This window comes from Hemiscyllium ocellatum, chromosome 25 (assembly GCF_020745735.1).
Source record: "Hemiscyllium ocellatum isolate sHemOce1 chromosome 25, sHemOce1.pat.X.cur, whole genome shotgun sequence".
NCBI classification, from domain to species: domain Eukaryota; kingdom Metazoa; phylum Chordata; class Chondrichthyes; order Orectolobiformes; family Hemiscylliidae; genus Hemiscyllium; species Hemiscyllium ocellatum.
The window spans coordinates 25,808,447-25,830,650 of NC_083425.1; the positions used below are offsets into that span (position 1 = coordinate 25,808,447).

Consider the following 22,204-nt stretch of genomic DNA (forward strand, 5'->3'; position numbering starts at 1 on the left):
AGACGTAACTTTTCTCACTGAGTTGGAAGGTTTGTTTTCAGACATTTCGTCATCATGTAGTTAACATCATCAGTGAGCCTCCGGATGAAGCACTGGTGGTATAACACATTTTTACTTATGTGTTTAGGCTTTGGTGGGTTGGTGTCATCCAACACCCCCCCCTCACCATCACCACCACCACTCTCACTTGTATCTTTACATACAGATAAGGAAGGACATCACCTTGACTTTGACAACACATCCATCCTCAGACAAGCCAAACAGAGACATGTGTGAGAATTCCTGGAAGCGTGGCATTCCAACTGTAATTGTATCAACAAACACATTGACTTGGATCCAATCACCACAGGAAATGTGGTGGGATAAATTCTAAAATCCTGAATGGATTGTGTATTATTTACGTTTAAATTTGTGTCTTTCATTTGGTGGTGGCCCTTGCTCATAGCCAAGAGTAGTTGATGCACATTGAAATAATAGCAAATCAGATGACTGGTCTGCTGAATGATCTGAGATACTTGGGTGGCAGTAACATTTCTCATCCTACCAATGTCTGTCATGCATCTGGGTTTAATAGAACGACCAGCTTGTTAGCTTGATATCAACCCTAAAGGAGGTCTAAATTGTTTTGTTTCCTATCTGATCATTGATGCTATCATTGCAGGATTATTTCTAACAGGGTAGGACAATTGGAAATATTCCTCTGAAGGTAATGTCGAACATACTGTCTACTGGCTAAAACATACATGCTCATTTCTATTTACTATTGTAATTTCTGTGGAGACTGATTAATCTGATAAATTAGTAAATTTCAGTTTTCAGTGACTGAAAGGATCACATGATAAGATCTCAAGTTTTAAGACTTTGTCTACAACAAACAAATCAAGACCAATACTGTCTGAACACTCTTCAGGGGACAACTTACACTCTAAAGTACTTTCTCCCATTTAATCTTTAAACTGAGTGAAAATCCATTGCTTCAGTTATCTTCATGCTGTTGCTTAAGTAGATACTTTGTACTCCGGGAAACAGTCTAAAGTTATTCTTCATTCCCACTGGCCTGCATATTATCTTTTACAGTCAGACAATATCTAGACTTTGAACTGACTCTCAGTATGAGAGTTAAACTGGAGAATCCTTGTAGCTAACCCAAGCTTGGCAAATCTTCAGCCTCCTTCCACCCTCAAACTTAATCTTTCAATCTGAGTATGAGCTCTCATCTGCATTCTGCATTTATTTTAGAGGTAGCATTTCCTCTACTTTGGTGCAGAATTGGTTGCATCTGTATCTTGTGCTCTGCTTCTTTGATACTGCAGATTCACTTGTGTCTGAGAGTTTCAGGGACATTTTAGAAAACCTGTAACCCATGACTTGGTATTCACGTCGACTTTCCCAAAGGTCATTTCCATTTCAACATGAATTGCATGTATCTTTGTATCCAGGTAGAAATGCTAGTGAGTTACCACCTAAGCTCTAAACTCATTCTATCTTGGAATAAGAAAAGCTGTTTAAAAGTGTAATAGTTTATAAATCCTGACATTTTTAACATCTTTCTGAGCGATTTGGAGATTTAATGATCATAACAACTGCTTATACCATTATCCACAATTCTGAACATGTTGCACTTTCTCAGTTAATCAACTTGGGCTTCCATTTACCCTTTGACACTTCTCCAGCTAGCAAATTTAGAACTGAGTTTAAAGCATTCCAGATTTCAAATTCTAGCGATGCAATGATGTGTTGTGAGACAGACCTAGTATTTGGGTGAAAGTGAGTTGTGGACTTTAAACTTTGTGATCTCACTTTGAGTTTATCAGCATCTCACTATTTTTGAGAGTTCAGGGACCTTTTTTTTTCCTTTTGAGTATGATCAATCTGTATTGGTGTTTGAGGATTTTGCTTAATAATGGAAATTGTCAATCATTTTGAATTTGGATCACATGTGCATCAATGAACCACCTCAGTTTATCTACTGAGAAATTGACCAATGTTGAGAAACCAGAAAGCTTGTGCATAGCCATAAGATGAGAGGACATCACTGGTTTTCAAGTGGTTTGGCAGTTAATGCTTCAGATGAGGAATTTTGGTTGAATCTACCGAGTTCAAAATGTTAGTGGAATTTGATGAGGGTAGGAGTGGTGGAACATCAATCCCAATATAGGCCTGGACATGACCTGAGACATTCTGCTAATTTGGGCGATATTTACGTTGGAAAATGGATGCTGGAAAGCAGATTGTTGAAACAATAATGTGATGAAAATGTTGATTTAAGACTCCAGCGGAGTGCAGTATTGGGGAAAACTAGGGACAAACACAGTCTACACTGTGGACATAAATGAAAGGAACCTTTCTGTCAGATTAGGTTTGGCATAAGAACTGTGATTTGAACAATGTCATATTGCTGGGATGGCAGACGGAGACTGAGTAAGCAAATGAATCAAGGCTGGACTCTGACAGATGTTTGTGGAAACTTGAAGATAATGACTTAGATTTTGCCAATGTTTTGTTTCTCCAGTTATAATGTAAGACAGTCTGTTGCTACACGTGACAATAAATTCAATTCAATTCAATTCAATTCAATATTATTAATGTCCATATAAACAGCTGTCTACAGTTTTTATATTGTAGATACTGGGAGAGGTGAAGGACATGAAATCTCTGTCACAAATGCTCAAGTCTGTAATCTATGGGAATCTATTAGCCTAAACAAAAGGAACTAGCAGCAGGGATTATGTAACAGTTGGTTATATGTGGTAGATTTTTGCTGATGTAGTAGATGAGCATATCACTGCTTAACTGTTAGACTGTGAGCGCAGAGTTGAGCTATATGTGGCAATTAGGGATTCAGCAAATATGTAGTTCAGAAAAATAATGTTGCATTGAGAGACAGAGCTTGAATTAATATCAATGGGCATATTAAATTGATTCTTAGGAATCCTTTACTCTATAGACGGTTAATTCACATTTTAAATTGGTGTTATGTACTGTGTGTATTTTAAGCCTCGAGTAAAACGAGTGCAGTCAGCATCTGGAGGAAAATAATTCACTCGGGAATTCAAAAAATGAAGCAAGAATATAGTTGGGACGCTGCCAGACCATTTAAAATCTCCTGCTTGTTTTTTTTTTACCCCATCCCTCCGTCTCAACATCACCACCAGCAGTTCAAAATCCCTCTCTATTTTTAGAACTTCAATCTTAGGATTGTGCAACCTACTAGTTCCGGTATCCTGAAGTAACAAAGAATGTTTTGTTCAATGTTTCTGGTCATATGTCTAACGATTTCCAGCACCCACAGTTCTTTCAGTTTTGTTGCCTTAAATTGTTTTGAAGAAACAGCAAATATGACCAGTTTTAGAGATTATTGTTGCTGTTTTTATTTGTTAGGAGAGAAACGAATCTGATATGAAGAAGGAGATGTGCTTCATTTTAATCTTAAAAATTTCTTGCACATATATTATTTTAATTCTTTTGTGGGATGTGGGCATCACTGGCTGGTCAGCATTTATGGCCCATCCCAGCTGCCCAGGAGAAGGTGATGGTGAACTGCCTTCTTAAACAGTTACAGTCTGTGTGCTGTGGCTGCACCCACAATGACTTGGGGAGGGGGTTCCAGGATTTTGACCCAATGTTAGTGAAGGAACAACAATATATTTCCTAGTCAGGATGATGAATGGCTTGGAGGGGAACTTGTAGGTGGTGATTTTCCCATGTATCTGCTGGCTTCGTTCTTCTCAATGGAAATGGTTGTGGGTTTGGAAACTGCTGTTGAAGGATCTTGAGTGAATTTCTGCAGTGCATCTTGTACTGAATTGAATTTATTGTCACGTGTACCAAGGCACAGGGAAAAGCTTTGTCTTGTGTGCAATATAGGCAGATCACTAAGTTAGTAACATAGATAAGTAAATAATAGGTAAACAGTGGCAAAACCAAAAACACAGGTACAGGTAAATATTAAGAGTTTGTGAATCCATTCAGTATTCTAACAACAGTAGGGTAGAAACTGTTTCAGAACCAGCTGGTGCATGTGTTCAGGCTTCTGTACCGTCTCCCCGATGGTCGAGGTTGTAGAAAAATATTGCCAGGGGATAATGCTGGCGGCCTTTCCTTGACAGCGGGGCCAGTAGGTGGATTCTATTAATGAGCGTTGGCCTTTGTGATTGGCTGGTCTGAGTTCACCACTCTCTGTCACCGTCTACGATCTTGAATGGTACAGTTGTCATACCAGGTAGTGACACGTCCAGACAAAATGCTCTTGATGGCGCATCTATAAAAGTTGGTAAGTGTATTCTTCATCATGCCAAATTTCCTCAACAGCCTAAGGAAGAAGAGAGGTTATTGGACCTTTGTAACCAGTGCATCCAAATGAAGACTCCAAGAAAGCTTGTTGTGGTGATCAGTCCCAGAAGCTTGACACTCTCCACTCTTTCCACCTTTGTGCTGTTGTGTAGGGGGGCATGAATAACATCCCGCTGAACGTCAATAGTGAGCTCCTTGGTTTTGCTGGCATTGAGAACTAGGTTGTTCGCAGTGCACCATTTTTCCATGTCTTCCACCTCCCGTTTGTAGTCTGTTTCGTCACCATCTGAGATTTGACCGACTATGGTGGTGTCATCAGCGAACTTGTAAATGGTATTAGTCTGGTATTTGGCGACGCAGTCACGGGTATATAGTGAGTACAGTAGGGGCCTGAGTACACACCCCTGGGGGGCTCCAGTGTTGAGTGTTAGTGAGGATGAAATATTGTCCCCAATGTTGAAGTCTGAGCTGTAGTCAATGAGTAGGATTCTTACATAGCTGATCTTGGTGTAAAGATGTTCTATGGAGGAGTGAAGGGCAAGTGATATGGCATCTGACGTGGATCTGTTAGTCCGGTAGGCAAACTGGGGTGGGCCAAGAGTAGTGGGGAGGCTGGAGATGATTAATGCCTTATCCAAGGGTAAAAAATGAGGTCTGCAGATGCTGGAGATCACAGCTGCAAATGTGTTGCTGGTTAAAGCACAGCAGGTTAGGCAGCATCCAAGGAATAGGAAATTTGACGTTTCGGGCATAAGCCCTTCATCAGGAATCCTGATGAAGGGCTTATGCCCGAAACGTCGAATTTCCTATTCCTTGGATGCTGCCTAACCTGTTGTGCTTTAACCAGCAACACATTTGCAGCTGTGATCTCCAGCATCTGCAGACCTCATTTTTTACCCGAAGATTTTAACCTACTGCGAATCCTCTTGCAAGGATGCCTTCCTTGAAGAAGCTCTCTTCCTCCCTCTACAAGGATTTCAGTGAGTCTCTCTCTCACTGCACCCCCCAGGTCATCTCCTCTGCACAGAAGCTCTTCAGCCACGTTCTCAAACAGACTCGTTACCACAGCCACATCTCCTTCCTCAGCGCCTGCCTACGGAACCGACTGATCCCACACGGACTCCGAACTACATTCCAACCAACAAAATTTGGACCCAACCAGGACAACCTGTAAGATTCCTGATGAAGGGCTTATGCCCGAAACGTCGAATTTCCTATTCCTTGGATGCTGCCTAACCTGCTGTGCTTTAACCAGCAACACATTTGCAGCTAATGCCTTATCCAGCCTTTCAAAGCACTTCATGACCACCGAAACTGGGGCCATTAGGTGGTAGCTGAAAATGTGTTGCTGGAAAAGCGCGGCAGGTCAGGCAGCATCCAAGGAATAGGAAATTCGACATTTCGGGCATAAGCTCTTCTTCAGGAATCCTGAAGAAGGGCTTATGCCCGAAATGTCGAATTTCCTGCTCCTTGAATGCTGCCTGACCTGCTGCGCTTTTCCAGCAACACATTTTCAGCTCTGATCTCCAGCATCTGCACATCTCACTTTCTCCTCGAAGCCATTAGGTGATAGTCATTGAGACATGCTGCATGAGCCTTCTTAGGCACAGGGATGATGTTGGCCCTCTTGAAGATTGTATAAGCTGCTGCACCTGAGCATTGGTGGTGGAAAGTGTAGATGCTTGTGGATGTGGTGCCAATCAAGCAGGCTGCTCTGTCTTGGATGGTGCCAAGCTTCTTGAGAGTTGTTGGAGCTGCATTCATCCAGTCAAGGGGTGAGTATTCCAGCACAGTCCTGACTTGTGCCTTGTAGATGGTGGAAGGTTTTGGAGAGTCAAGAGGTGAGTTACTTGCTGAAGTATTCTGAACCCCTGACTTGCTCTGTAGCCACCATACTTATATGATGAGTCCAGTTGAGTTTCTGGTCAATGATAACACCTAAGATGTTGATCACAGTGGATTCTGTGGTGGTAACGTTATTGGATATCAACAAGCTATGGTTAGATTGTCTCTTATGGAGATCACCATGACCTGACATTTGTGTGGTGCAAATATTACTTCTGACTAGTCGGCCCAAGCCTGTGATTGTCGGGATCTTGTTGCATAGACTGCTTCATTATCTGAGGAGTCACAAATGGTGCCTTCACCATTGTGGAGGCATTGTACAATCGTCGGCAAACGTCCCCACTTCTGACCTTATAATGGAGGAAAGGTCATTGATGAAGCAGTTGAAGATGGTTTGGCTTAGGACACTACCCTGAGGAACAGAGATATCCTTGAATTGAGATAATTGACCTCCAGCAACCACGACCATCTTCCTTTGTGCCAGATATAACTCCAAGCAGCAGAGTTTGCCCCCGATTCCCATTGCTTCTAGTTTTTCTAGGGGTCCTTGATACAGTTGGTTGAATACAATTTTGACGTGAAGGGCATTCATTCTCACCTCACCTGTGGAATTCAGTTCTTTTATCCATGTTTGAACCAAAGCCATAATAAAATCAGGAACTGACTCACCCTGGTGGAACCCAAACTGTGTGACACTGAGCAGGTTATCACAAAGCAGGTGCTTATAGATTGTACTGTTGATGACACCTTCCATCTTTTTATTAATGATTGAGCATAGACTGATGGGGTATTAATTGACCAGGCTGGATTATCCTGATTTTTGTGTACAAGGGCATATCTGGGCAACTTTCCATATTGTCAGGTAGGTGCCAGGGTTGAAACTGAGGGTGCAACAAGTTCTGGAGCACAAGTCTTTGGTACTATTGCCAGAATGTTGTCAGGGCCCATAGCCTTTTGCAGTATCTAGTTCCTCTAAATGTTTCTGTATTAGCTGTTATGTGTCTATTAATGCCTGCTTTAAAAAGTCCAAGCAAGAGTTTGTACTGGTTTTGTTAGAGGATTTACATTTTCAAATCAAGTATCAAGATAAACTCTTCATGCACTCTGAAGAAAAGTTCAAATTGTAAACCCAAATAGATATAATAAATTCCCTTCAGAATTGTAATAAAGGTAATTCCTGGCTTCAAAAATAAGGCTATGCCGGGGAAGAGAGTAGATTGTGCTGGAACATTATCAGCCATTTTGGATGGAAAAGTAGATAGGTACAAGGTAGGAACAGAAGTAGACCAATAGACCCGTCAAGATTGATTCACAATTCAGTAAGGTCATAGCTGATCTGTGTTTTGAATTCCACATTGCCATCTACCCTTACAATCCTTGATTTCCATGCCTAACAAAAATGTCTACCTTTAAAAATATTTAATAATCCTGCCTCAATCATCTTCTGAGGCAGAGAATTCCAAAGTCTGTCCTCTGGTAGAAAGAAAACCTCCTCATCTCCGTCCTAAAAAAATTGATGCGAAATAAAAAAACAGTGCCTCCTTGTTCTGACTAATCCACAAGAGGAAATCTCCTTTCCAGATCCACCTTGTCGAGACCTTTTAGAATCTTATACATCAAACGAACCACACACGCCACCCTACCTTCATGTCATCTGTAAATATAGCTGCCATGCCTTCGCTCCTGTCACCATAAGTAATTGATAGAAATGTACAAAGCTCAGACTCCAACAGATTCCCGCGGGACTCCATGCATCACATCCTGCCAATCAGCCAAGGACCCATTTATGGATACTCTCTGTTTTCTGCCTGTCAGCCAATCCTCTATCCATGCTAGTTTTTTATCACCTATACCATGAGCTTTTATTTTACCTAATAACCTTTGATATGGCATATTATGAAATGCCTCTGAAAATCCAAATACTGTACATCAATGAACTCTCCTTTATGTGCAGTACATATTACTCCTCTGACAATGCCAATAAATTAAATTAAACATGATTTTCCTTTCACAAAACCATTGCCAACTCTTCCCAATTATTGTGCACTTTTCTTAAGTGTCCAACTGTAACTTCCTTAATGACCAACTCTAAAACCTTCCCTATAACAGATGTCATGCTAACTGGCTTGTTAAATTCTGTCATATTGTCACTGCTGCTACATCATGGTGCCTTAACTTTAAAGGCATTCATCAATCCTGTTACATTACACAATACCAAGTCTAATATAAACTACTGTCTGTTTTTTTCCGGGTTATTGCTCTAAGAAACTATCTTAAACGCATGCCATGAACTCCTCGTCAAGCCTGCTACTGTCAATCTGATTTTCCGATGTGTATGTAGGCTCATGATTATTGCTATCCCTTCATTAAAAGCACCTCATTTTTATTGTTACATAACACAAACAAATTCCTAGAGAAACTCAGCAGGCCTAGCAGCATCTGTGGAAAGAAAGAAGAGTCAACATTTCGAGGCTAGTGACCCTTCTTCAGACTTCGAAACTCTGTCCTGAAGAAGTGTCATTGAACCCAAAATGTTAACTCTGCCTTGATTCCACAGATACTGCCACAATGGCTGACTTTCTCCAGCTATTTTTGTTTGTGTTTCACATTGCCAGCATCTGCGGTTGTTTTGTTTTTTGGTTTTTCTTTTATACTTTGTTTTACATTGTTGTTACTCTTAGAGCGCCTAAAGAACACTCTGTCTAACGACTTCCTTCCCTTCCTACTTTTCAAGTTTATCCTAACTGGTTCTACATCCTGATTTTTTAAACCAGAGTCACAGAGATGTACAGCACGGAAACAGACCCTTTGGTCCAAATCGTCCATGCCAACCAGACATCCTAAGTTAATCTAGTCCCATTTGCCAACACTTGGCCTATCTGCCTCTAAACCCTTCCTATTCATATACCCATCCAGATGCTTTTTAAATGCTGTAATTGCACCAGCTTCCACCACTTCCTCTGACAGCTCTTACCATACATGCACCACCCTCTGCCTGAAAAAGTTGCCCCTTAGGTCCCTTTTATATCTTTCCCTTCTCATCATTCTTGATTAACAGTGTGGCACCTCCACCTTTGCTGAGCTTCCCATTTTTCTTGAATGTCATATGCCCCCCAATATTAAAGATGGGCTTCTTGTAATCCTGCCACTATGTCTCCACTATGCTCATCAGATCACAGTAATCTTCCTCAATGTGTGTTGTCTGTTTATTTACTTTGCTATGTATGCTATACACATTCAGACACAGAGCCTTCAGTTTTGTGTTTTTGTTAGCTTTGGTCTTGATTGTTGCTGTAATCCTCAGCTGCAAATGTGTTGCTGGTCAAAGCACAGCAGGCCAGGCAGCATCTCAGGAATATATTCTCTTTAAGTTTCAGGTAGGAACATACCTCTAATTACTTCAGTCCGGCAAAACCCATGGTACTAACAAACATTCCACCAATATAGCTGTTACTCCAAGTTTCAGTTATCTTAAAAAAAAGTGAAGTATCCTCCATTGCTAATGTTTGATTGTCACATAAGATTTTTTGCACTGATCTGTGCTATATAAGACAGCAAATTATAACATTTAAACACAAGATGTTCCATTACTGAGTATAATTAATTCTGTCTTGTAGTAAGAGTGGGACACTCTGGATGTGTTACATTAGGTCACTAAAAATGTTTCAAATGTCACTGAAAAGCAGTTAAGCAGTTTTCGTTTAAGTCAGTAAGAGAAAGGGAATCAGAAAAGGTGACTTCATGTTGTTAAAGTGCTGCTGTTAGCTGGCTCCATGCAGTGAAGACCAGGACTGGAGAGCTCTTTTAGATCTCAGAGAGATGGAACGTAGCCTTCTGAGGCTCTGAGAAATGTAGTCCTGTGAAATACTATTGAGTAGCTGGAAGGTGTGCAGTTGGTGACATGGCCCGAGGACCTTGGTCTCCAACACGTAAATCGTGATCAAATGGTTGATCGCAGAGTCTCTAACAATTGATCTCACTGACCACATATTCTGTTGCCACATGCACACCAATGTACATGTTGCTGCATGACTTGTACTTCCAGGAGTCCCTATTGCTTGTTCCATTGTGTTTCAGTTAGGTCTATATGGACAGCCATGGCAGGGTAAAGTAAGTTTTATGTTGGCAATGCGAAGAAATGAATAAGGAATCTATTAGGATCTGTGAAACCAGAGAGTTACAGCCCTAGAAACAGCTCAGCCACAGCTACTCCCTTGCCCGTTCTCTATCGTACTGCAGTTTTCTTTCTTCAGCTGTTTATCTAATGGGTCTGTGCAGGGCAAATAAAAACTAAGGAGAACACTGCTGCACCCTACATCCAGAATGCAAGCTACATAAACTGACCAGGAACCGGGGAAAGAAATGTGACCGGAGACATGAGCTCCTATGCCTCCACATTTGAAAGCAACCAGCAACGTTCTGAATGTTCCAGAACCATGAATCCGGACGCCAGCTTGCTGTGCGATCAATAGCAGATAGACCTTATGACCCACAAGGTCAAGCAATATTGTACCATCTAAAAAGAAACCCAAAAAAGTACAACGTCCACAAGAATTGGGAAATGAATTTCTGTTCACAACTATAAAAGAGAGCATTAGCCTTATATGTTACCAAAGAATACCAATAAGTTAAAAGGGAGTTTTGCAATGACACCACACAAAGATTCAGAGTAAATTCAAGGATAATTTTCCCTTGAACAGCATGCCTCAGACTAAGCTGACAAACTGAAGGCTGTTTAGAAAGCTCAAGTTTTTTTTCAAAATTAACCTGCCTCATTTGGTGTTTGCCATCTTCTGGTAAAACACAAGATACCATTCAAGATGGTAAAATAATTAAAGAAGCAATGACTCTGATCACTGACCCTTTACTCAAAGACTTTAAGAATAAAGAAGAACTACTAATGGCAATCCAGATCATGTCACTTGGTGTTTCCACTGAGTGGAATCTTTGTCTGAAGATGTTTTTCAACAACTATAGCAGGACCTGAAGAACTGAGAATGTTTCACATGTGTAGTTCAACGAATCCATTGACATTACTGACACAGCCCAGCTGATTATACTTGTGCACATAGCTTTTAAGAACATAACACCTAGAGACGGTCTTCTTACTGTTTTGCCCCTCAAAGAGAAAACAAGGAGTGAGGATATCTACAATGAAATCAAAAACAATGTGCTTGAGGAAAACACTTCATTCTAGAAACTGGCTTTTCCATCACAATCCTTGGTTACGTTTGATGCAAATGTGGGTTTTGGTGCATTGTGTAGGAATGATCCTGGTTTCACCTCTGTTGTCAAAGAATTGATGTGGAGATAATTATATTGTACAGTGATATGGAGCTGAAGTTAGATCAAGAGACTCAAAAACAGAAAATACCCACTCATAATGTCCTGTGTTTTTAAAGTCAAAGCTTACTTTGACTTCACATATTCCTGTAAGTCAGCATTCTCCCAAATTAAGATAATCAAGTCCAAGTATAGCACCCGTCTCACAGATGCCAATTTAATGGACTCCATGCGACTAACAGAATCAAACTACAACCCAGACCTCGAGGCACTGACGGATAATGTGTCTTCACAGATATCATATTGAGATTTAGTAAGTAGAGGACAAATTGAATAATTATATCGATTTACTTGGTTTTAAATTTATATAATACTAAAAACTACACTGACTACACTGTTTATTCTCTATTTTCTTTGGAATAGATTCATATTAGCACTTTAGCACAGAATCACTTCTTGAATATAAGAAGGTTGGAGACCTAGAAACTGAAACCATGCCAGGGTTTAGACATTAGCCTGACCTAAACAGTGAATGCATTCTCAGCTCAGTTGAATGATAAAATCAAGAAAACTTATAGAAATTTAGGGTCATCCCAAGTCAGTGAAGCACACTGTTTGGTAAAAATGTTGAAGTTATTCCATTTTCAGAAATCCTGGGGATCTCAGTCTTGGAAGTAGTGGTAGAACTTCCAGAACAACTAGTTTTGGGGCAGTCCAAATCACAACAGCATTGAAGAATTATCAAGAGTAGATCTTCTGAAATTAAGATATGGAAGATTTGTGAAAGAGACAGATCTTGAATGAGACTTAGTGACCCAGAAAGCCACTATGATTTGAATAGGTGGTAGAGAAATCAGTGGGTCTTGACTGCACTTGCTATTGTTCCAAGCAATGTCTGTGTGTGAGCATGTGTGTGTGTTTGGGGGGGGGAAGCAGTGAAAGAGGAGTGATGGGTCAATGGTGTGGTTTGTCCACAGTTTGGCTTTTGCTTCATGTTTACCTCACGTTGATTCTAGATGTTAGAATTAAAGTTAAGTTTGCATTTGGAAATTATTTGATTATCCATAACTGGAAACTTGTAGCTCAATTCTCTTAGTAAGTTTTTGGAATTTAAAACTTTGTCCACCTAAATAAAAAAAAATTCCTAGTCCCACTTAATTGTAATGCAAATTTAATAGTCTCATCCAAAATGGTAAAAATAATTGATGCACTTGTCTGCGATCATAGCAATATGCATTTAAATTTCACTAATTTAACTACCCAACTTTAATGTGCAAATTCTAAAGCTATCCCTTACCTTCTAATATTTGAGAAATAATGTAATATTTTCTTTCTTTTTGGAGGAACAGTACCGTTAGCTGCTGTCTCTGAGTCTATGGTTGCAAATGCACAAGTATGTGCTGAAATATGTGGTTGGGGTTTTAGTGTGCAAATAGTTGAGGGCAGATTAGTACTCCCAGGCTGAGTCAGTTCGAATTAGTACCATAAGGCAGGAGGTCATATGGCGTGTTGTAAGCATGCCAGCTCTCTGTAAGAACAACTCAGCTAGTTCCACTTCCCCTCTTCTCCCCCTGGCCTGACAAGTATTGTTTCATGTTCAGGTGCTTATCCAAATCTCTATTGAAAGTCACAATTGAAATCTGCTGCTGCCAATTCCATGGAGTGTGTACCAGATCCTAACCATTCGCCATGTAAAGAAAAGCTTTCCTCCTCTTGCATCCTAATTTTCTCCTATTGTGTGAGTTCCTTTGACAATCTGTGGTATGACTTTTGGGTTCTCAACCCATTCTGAGTTTTGTGAGGCACAATAAATCTTTTTTGAATCTGATGCTAACCATTTCTGACTATTTCTTGCGACCTCAATGTGCACTAATTTCAGGGTTACAGGTAACTGTGCTGATACTGTTCCTTATGATATTAAATGTATTAGCCTTAATTTGACCTAGATTAGTCTGAAGTTTTTTTTTTGAAAAGAAAACAGGTTAAATCACCATAGTCTTACCTGACCAAATGGTTCTTCTCTCATTAGAGAGAGTTGATGGTGGTTTAATCTGAGGGTCAGCACACCTCAGACACGGGGAGACGTTGAGAAGGAGAGTCCTTCATGGTAACCCCCATCAATACAGGAATTGAATCCAAAGTATTGGCATCACTCTGTATTGCAAACCATCCACTCTGCCACCTTAGCTAATTGTCAAGTATACATTAGCCAGTATGCAGTCCTCCAGTGTGTAACCATATTAGAAAGAAACCTGACAAATAATTTCTACAGTCTTGACAGTTTCACGCCTGACCCCCCTCAGGGTTCTAGTATGAATCCTATTAGGTGCCTTGCCTTTCTTCTTGTATTTCGAATTTAGGCATTTGTTTTGAAAATCGTGCTCAAATTGTATTCCTTGCTTTTCAACCTTTCAGGATTCAACTCCTCTCTTCTGATGCAAAGTAGAAACTGTTTGTCTTTTTTTTGATTCCCATGTTCAAGTTCAGAATCTTCACTTCTCAGCATTCTTAACCACCTTTCCAACAATTCTCATGTCACTAATATCCTTGAAAAATTTGGTGTTCTTCTGTCCCTATCTTCAAATACATTATCCTGCTCTAACCTCTTAAGTTCTTAATTTGTTTTTCAATACTGTTTTCGCGAATGTTTTTAATTGGTTTGCAACCTCATTGTCACTGGCATTCTAAAAGCTATGAGCAGTTTTCTTTTTAATGGGATGTATATGTTCTGTATCTTTGTAATCTCTCATTTTAAAAGAAAAATCCATTAATGTTCTATAATACTGAGTTAATTTCTTTTTGCACCTCGCAACTAATTCAATTTACATGATTTTAAGACAGCTTTATTCCAATGCAGTACAGTTTCTGCACTGACTTTGCTGCGTTCTAGCTGAATTTTGAAACATTGCCCATTTCTCTCTGTGATCATCAACATTTAGCTCCTATATACAAATTACTTCATGACTCATACCCAGACCTAGAAGCATCTCTGCCATTTGCGAGCCTGTAAACAGATTGTGGAATTCGTCCTGGACATATTTTAAAACTTCCATTTCATTTTCTTTGTATTCCCATTCTCATGTAATGGATAAGTGAACACATAGACTCATAGAGTCATACAGCACTGAAACAGATCTCGCAGTCCAACTTGTCCAGACTGACCAAGTTTCCCAAACTAAACTTCCCACTTGTCTGCACTTGACCCATATTCCTCTAAGCTTTTCCATATTCATGTACCTATCCAAATGTCCTTTAAATGTTGTATCTGTACCTGCATCTACCACTTCTGATGATTCATTCCAGAACTACCTACTGTGTGAAAAAGTTGCTGCTTAGGTCCCTTCTAAATCTTTCTCCTCTCACCTTAAAAAGTGCCCCCTAGTTTGAACTCCCCCATTGTAGGGAATAGACCTTTGCTATTCACCTTATCTGTGTCCCTCATGATTCTATAAACCTGTATAAGGTCACCCCTCAATCTCCTATACACCAGTGAAAAAAGTTGCATTCTATCCAGCCTATCTTTATAACTCACATCGTGCAGTCCAAGTAACCTTCTGGTAAGTCTTTCCTGAACCCTCTACAGCTAATAATATTTTTCCTGTAGTAGGGTGACCAGAACTGAGAACTGTGTACAGTCTCCAAACGTGACCTCACTAATGTCCTGTACAATCTCCCAATTCAGTAGTCTGAGCAATGATCACATGCATGCTAAACAACTTCTTAACTATCCTATCTACTGTGACGCAACTTTGAAAGAGCTATCTACCTGAACCCATAGGTCTTTCTGTTCGACAACACTACCCAGGGCCATACCATTAACTGCATAAGCCCTGCCTTTCTTTCTTATACCAAAATATATTATCTTGCAGTTATCCAAATTAAACTCCATCTGCCATTACTCGGCCCATTGGCCCAATTGATCAAGATCCCTTTGTAATCTTAGGTAAACTTCTTCACTATTCACTACACCACTAAGTATCACCTGCAAACTTATTAACCATGCCTCCAAAATTCTCATCCAAATCATTTCTATAAATGACAAACAATATCCCTGTGGAACATCAGTGGTCACAGGTCTCCAGTCCGAAAATAACCCTGCATCACCCACCTCTATCTTTTACTGTCAGGCCTATTTTGTACCAATTGGCCAGCTTTCCCTGAATCCCATGTATTCTAACTTTACTAATCAGTCTACCATGTGGAACATTGCCAAAAGCCATGTAAACAACATTTCTCATTCTGCCCATGTTTATCTTTTTATTCACTTTGTCAAAAAAATTAGTGCGACACGATTTCCTAATCAGTTCTTGTCTCTCCAAATGCATGTAAATCCAATCTCTCAGAATCCCTTCCAACAACTTACCCACCACAAATGTCAGACTCACCAGTCTATAGTTCCTAGGCTTCTCCTGACAGCCTTTCTTAAATAAAGGCACAACATTAGCCACCCTCCAGTCCTCCGGCACCTCATCAATGGCTGTAGATGATACAAATATCTCTGCCGGGGCCCTCCAATATCTTAGGATAAGTGAGGATTGACTGCAGATGCTGGAGATCAGAGTCAAAAGCACAGCAGGTTAGGCAGCATCCAAGGAACAGGAGAGTCGATGTTTTGAGCATAAGTTCTACATCAGGAATGTGGAGGGTGGGGCGGGGCCAAGGGGGCTGAGAGATAAATGGGAGGGGGTGGAGCTGGGGCTGGGGGAAGGTAGCTAGGAATTAGATTAGATTACTTACAGTGTGGAAAGAGGCCCTTCGGCCCAACAAGTCCACACCAATGCGCAACGCACCCAAACCCATTCCCCTACATTTACCCTTTCACCTAACACTACGGGCAATTCAGCATGGCCAATTCACCTAACATGCACATTTTCGGATCATGGGAGGAAACCAGAGCACCCGGAGGAAACCCACGCAGACACGGGGAGAACATGCAAATTCCACACACAGATGAAGGTGGGGAGGGGGCCGTGGTGATAGGTCAGAGCGGAGGGTGGAGCAGATAGGTGGGAAGGAAGATGGACAGGTAGGAGGGCAGTGCTGAGTTGAAGGGTTCGATCAAGGATAAGGTGGGGGGAAGGGGAGATAAGGAAACTGATGAAATCAACATTTAAGGTCTGTCTTCAAGAAGATCATTACCTATCAACTGGCTGCTACTGTGAAAAGACAAATCAGTTGAAGGTATGGCTTGGAGGTGCTGGTGTTGGACTGAGGTAGACAAAGTTAAAAATCACACAACACCAGGTTGGAGTCCAACAGGTTTATTTGGAAGTACTAGCTTTCTGAGGTCTCCACAAACACCTGATGAAGGAGCAGCGCTCCAAAAGCCAGTGCTTCCAAGTAAACCTGTTGGACTGTAGTCTGGTGTTGTATGATTTTTAACAATTCATGATAAGAATCATCCATTGGAATTAATGAGATTGAAAAATACATTTGCAGCATTTTGTTTCAGTTGAAGTGTTTAATTTCATCCATCTACATTGTCACAGAAGGTTGGGGAGGTCAAGTCATTGAGTATGTTGAAGGCAGATATAGATTCTTGATTAGTAAAGGGATCAAATATTTTGGAGAGAAAACAGGAAAATGGGGTTAAGAAACATATCAACTATGATCAAGTTGTGGAACAGATTTGATGGGCTGAATGGCCTCATTATGCTGCCATATCTTATGGTTTTATGGCCTTGTGGATAACCATTTTTTTTTATTTGTACAGGTATCTGGGACCACAAGTATCATGAAAGTTGATCTGAAACAACATATAGAAAGACTTGATGAGATCTTTGCTCAAAGAATGGAGTTTATTCAGACACTGAAGTTCATGCAGCGGATGGCAGATTCAATTATTTCGCAACTCTCTGGTCTCCCAACCTGGCATAATTTAAATTTGAACATGGCAGGAATAGCTGATAATATCAGCTATTATGAATATTACAGGTAAGGAGCAGCAAGAACACTACATTGCTGAAATAACTTAACATTATCAACATTTTTATGAATAACATTTTTTTCTGATTAAATGAAAGTCTTAGCTGCAAATGATACAAATTAATAAAAATTATTGCTTTGTTATTATTGGGTAATGGGTATTATGTAGGCCATCCTACATGCTAAGTAATTGAGTACGGTGCTTTTTGGTTTTGAAATTAGCTTTACTTTGAGGGAATAAATCTCTCATAATGACACCTTCATGAGTTAAATATTTCTGTGGACACGATGTACTGATCGTCACTTGCTAATACAGAACTTGAGATTGTGAAAAAAGACATGCACTTAAAGTTTCAGTCACGCACACATCAGACAGCCTCATCAGACATATATCGTCAGAATGTGCTTTCAAAACTCAGAACATATTGACTAATGTTCAATATCATTCTGCAATTTGGCAGCACTTTGTGAACAATTCTGAAGGGACTAATGATTACAGTAGCAACAAATATGAGATTATCAGTCAGACTCACAAAGCTTATACAATCCATGTATTTTCCTACATGGGATATTGGTGTGGCTGACTTGGTCTGTATTTGTTGCCTGTCTCTAATTACTATTGAGAAGGTAGTGGTAAGCTGCCTTCTTGAACCATTGCCTTCCATTTTGGCTAAGCAACAGTGAAGGAATGGAAATATATTTCAAGTCAGAATGGTGAGTGGCTCGGAGAGGAGTGGGCAGCTGATGGTATTCCTGTGTAGTTCCCATGACAGTAGTGGGCATCATTTTGGAAAGTGTTGTCTAAGGAAGTGAATTTCTGCAGTGCATCCTGTAGTTGGTATACACTGCTTCAATGGTGCAGGGAGTGAATGATTGTGGATATGGTGGCAATCAAGTAGGTAGCTTCATCCTGAATGGTATCAGCTTTCTTGAATGTTATTGGAGCTGACTCATGCAGCAAGTGAGGAGTATTCCAGCACACTTCCTGACTTGTGCCTTCTGGATGGTTAATATACTTTGGAGGGGGGTCAAGAGGTAAGTTACTTGCTACAGGATTCTGAGCCCCTCACCTTCTCCTATAGCCACAGTATTTATATGGCTAGTTCAGTTCAATTTTTGGTCAATGTAACCCCAGTATATTGCTTACATTAAACAATACCTTCTGGAGCTAAATTCCCTAGAAAGCATCAGGTAACCATTTCCTCTCCAACATTGACTTCTTACCTTCAACTAGGCTTGACTATCACATAGAATTTGCTTTTATTCCATTTCCCCTCTGCCCTCCCTGTTGTAAATCTAAAAGATGGTCTGTATGGGATTACATGGCACACAATGAGCAATTTCCAAAGTTTTAATCAATGATAGTGTAGATTTAAATTGTGTGTACATATAAGGGAATGCCAACAGGGGAAGTCAGAATGGGTACCTCATGGTAAACATTGGCATTAATTTGGAATCCATCAAGGTGTATTGGGAAGTGTCAGAAACTGGTTTGGGAAGGGGAAATTATGTTATTGCATACATTCATAGTGTAGGAAAGGCATTGAGAGATAGCGTTGTAATTAAAAGCAGAGTTCGGTTCTTGGGGGTGGTAGAGGGGTGGATCCTTCCACATTTTTGTTATTTTTACAGCTCTGGCTGCGGTTTCTGGAGTCAACATATTTTTAGATGAAAATGTAAATATTTTTGCATTTTTTCCGAATAAACATTTGGATGTTTGGATTACCATTGGTTTCCCCGTTATTTTATCACTACTTTTAGTTGGGTGAAGTGGGAGAAAAAAATGAGGTCTGCAGATGCTGGAGATCACAGCTGAAAATGTGTTGCTAGTCAAAGCACAGCAGGTTAGGCAGCATCTCAGGAACAGGGAATTCGACGTTTCGAGCATAAGCCCTTCATCAGGAATGAGAGAGAGTAGCCAAGCAGGCTAAGATAAAAGGTAGGGAGGAGGGACTTGGGGGAGGGGCGATGGAGGTGGGATAGGTGGAAGGAGGTCAAGGTGAGGGTGATAGGCCGGAGTGGGGTGGGGGCGGAGAGGTCAGGAAGGAGATTGCAGGTTAGGAGGGCGGTGCTGAGTTGAGGGAACCGACTGAGACAAGGTGGGGGGAGGGGAAATGAGGAAACTGGAGAAATCTGAATTCATACCTTGTGGTTGGAGGGTTCCCAGGCGGAAGATGAGGCGCTCCTCCTCCAGCCGTTGTGTTGTTATGTTCTGCCGGTGGAGGAGTCCAAGGACCTGCATGTCCTCAGTGGAGTGGGAGGGAGAGTTAAAGTGTTGAGCCACGGGGTGGTTGGGTTGGTTGGTCTGGGCGGCCCAGAGGTGTTCTCTGAAGCGTTCCGCAAGTAAGCGGCCTGTCTCCCCAATATAGAGGAGGCCACATCGGGTGCAGCGGATGCAATAGATGATGTGTGTGGAGGTACAGGTGAACTTGTGGTGGATATGGAAGGATCCCTTGGGGCCTTGGAGGGAAGTGAGTGTGGAGGTGTGGGTACTTGTGGTGGATATGGAAGGAACGCTTCAGAGAACACCTCTGGGCCGCCTGGACCAACCAACCCAACCACCCTGTGGCTCAACACTTTAACTCTCCCTCCCACTCCACCGAGGACATGCAGGTCCTTGGACTCCTCCACCGGCAGAACATAACAACACAACGGCTGGAGGAGGAGCGCCTCATCTTCCGCCTGGGAACCCTCCAACCACAAGGTATGAATTCAGATTTCTCCAGTTTCCTCATTTCCCCTCCCCCCACCTTGTCTCAGTCGGTTCCCTCAACTCAGCACCGCCCTCCTAACCTGCAATCTCCTTCCTGACCTCTCCGCCCCCACCCCACTCCGGCCTATCACCCTCACCTTGACCTCCTTCCACCTATCCCACCTCCATCGCCCCTCCCCCAAGTCCCTCCTCCCTACCTTTTATCTTAGCCTGCTTGGCTACTCTCTCTCATTCCTGATGAAGGGCTTATGCTCGAAACGTCGAATTATCTGTTCCTGAGATGCTGCCTAATCTGGAGTGGGAGAAAGTCAAGGTTTGATATTGACATGTAAGTTTCTGCTCTATGGGTAAGGAAATTGGAATATGTAATTGTTGAAGACTAAGTGGATAGTGAGACTTTGTGTCGGGAAGGGTACGGGGTTGATAGAATGGACAAGGTATTTAATGGGCTGCTGAGCAACATTGTCCATTTAACATTAAGGCTGAATGTAAAACCCTGAGGGGTTTTGTTCCCTCAGCATTCTATGCTGAATGAGAGAATAACATAAGATGTGGAATAGAGATACCTTTTAACTATTGTCCTTCAGCCATACCCAGTGGACTGTTATTTTAGTGAATCTGAGAGAAGTGAGGTGTATCTATGGAATTTGAGATTGTGTTCTGTGCTAACTGGCAGTAAGATGATAGGGAGCTGACCTGTAAATCCACATGAAGTTCCAGCTGCAATTAGAGTGTGGTAGAGAGTTTTAGTTAACGAGTCATTTAGGTTTCTTCTTCTGTTTATTCTTGTTCAAGGAAGTAGCCAGGTTAAAAAGAACATTATTTAAACTGCGTAAACGCATTGAGATGCTGATGTGGCAGACAGACAGATTCTGTGAAGGTGCAGTGTGACTGAGCAAGCATTAGCCCTAAGGCTTTTATTTGGAAATGGAATGTGATGATGAACACATACCCCACCGAGAAAGACAAAGCAGTGTGGTTTAGTCAAGAGTGGGAATGAAGCACAGTCTTCGGAGAGAAGATCTGATGGCACCTGGGAAGATAGGGAGTGGTGAGACCAGGAGTAACAGGTGCCTTGCTACTTTTTGGAAAATGTTAAAAAACAAGGTGTTTGTCTAAAATAGATCATGTTGGAATTAACGTAACATACTGTCTACATAACTTGCACTGCATAAATATCTGATGAATCCTCATTGAGTCCAAGTACTATCTTGGGATATTTTCTGGTGTAGACTCTCTCAAAGTTGGCTCAGTGATCAATTGTTGACCTATACCTCAAAGGTCCTGAGATTACTTAATCAAATAATCTACTGCAAAATAATCTCCAAATGTATTTTGCCCCAGTCTGTTCTTGGTGAAGTGTAACTAATCCTCAGTATTATTTATTACCTTGGACATGCATATGGAGGGGTGGGGAGATATGCAAGCCTGCAGAGGAGGAGGATGTTCCAACTAGATCAAATATAATTGGAGTGTTGGATATAACAAAGAGTTGGTTTGGGATATGTGGAATTTGTTAACAAACTGATGATCATGATCATAGATTTATAAAGAAACCTGTCAGTTTTGCTAAAATCATTTTGTCTAAGCTTGAATTTCATTGTGTAATGGTTGTGCTGGAAACAAATAGGGGGTGGGTAGATATGGATTTAGGGAGTTGATCTCTCCAAATTACATAGGATACCTTGCTCAAGCAGACCACATGGCTCAAACAATCAGTGTTTACCTTTCACCTGAGCGAACTGAGAAAATCATCTTTACCCCATGTTGTTCCTTTGTTTACCTTTCCAACAATTCTGAATAAATGTAGCAAGCTGTGGAGAGAAGGCCGGAGATTAACACTGATTTTATGTTGACAATAAAAACACAGCCAGTAGAGTAAGGTGGATACTCAAACAATGCTGTTAGTTATTCTATGCTTCTCCAGAGGATGTACAGTTGAGGTAACCCATACTGCAATCAATAGAAATCAAAAGAATGCCCGACCTTACACCGTAGGCCTTTCTGTGAAAACCATTGAAAATATAGCACCTTGTTGAATGAGGTGTAATTGGGGTTTACCACTCCACCAAGTTCATAATTAAATTGGTTACCTATTTAGGTATTTATCTTAAACATTTGTTTATGTTTGATTATTTTACCTTT

General features: G+C 41.0%; 1 protein-coding gene across 1 annotated transcript in view; it reads left to right on the top strand.

Moving 5' to 3' along the window:
* Window positions 1-22,204, top strand: part of ttyh2 (tweety family member 2) — a 145,006-nt gene that overhangs the window by 57,828 nt on the left and 64,974 nt on the right. The window contains exon 5 of the mRNA XM_060844822.1: window positions 17,135-17,355. Within this exon, the coding sequence (XP_060700805.1) occupies window positions 17,135-17,355 (221 nt within the window). The remainder of the gene's footprint in view (window positions 1-17,134; window positions 17,356-22,204) is intronic.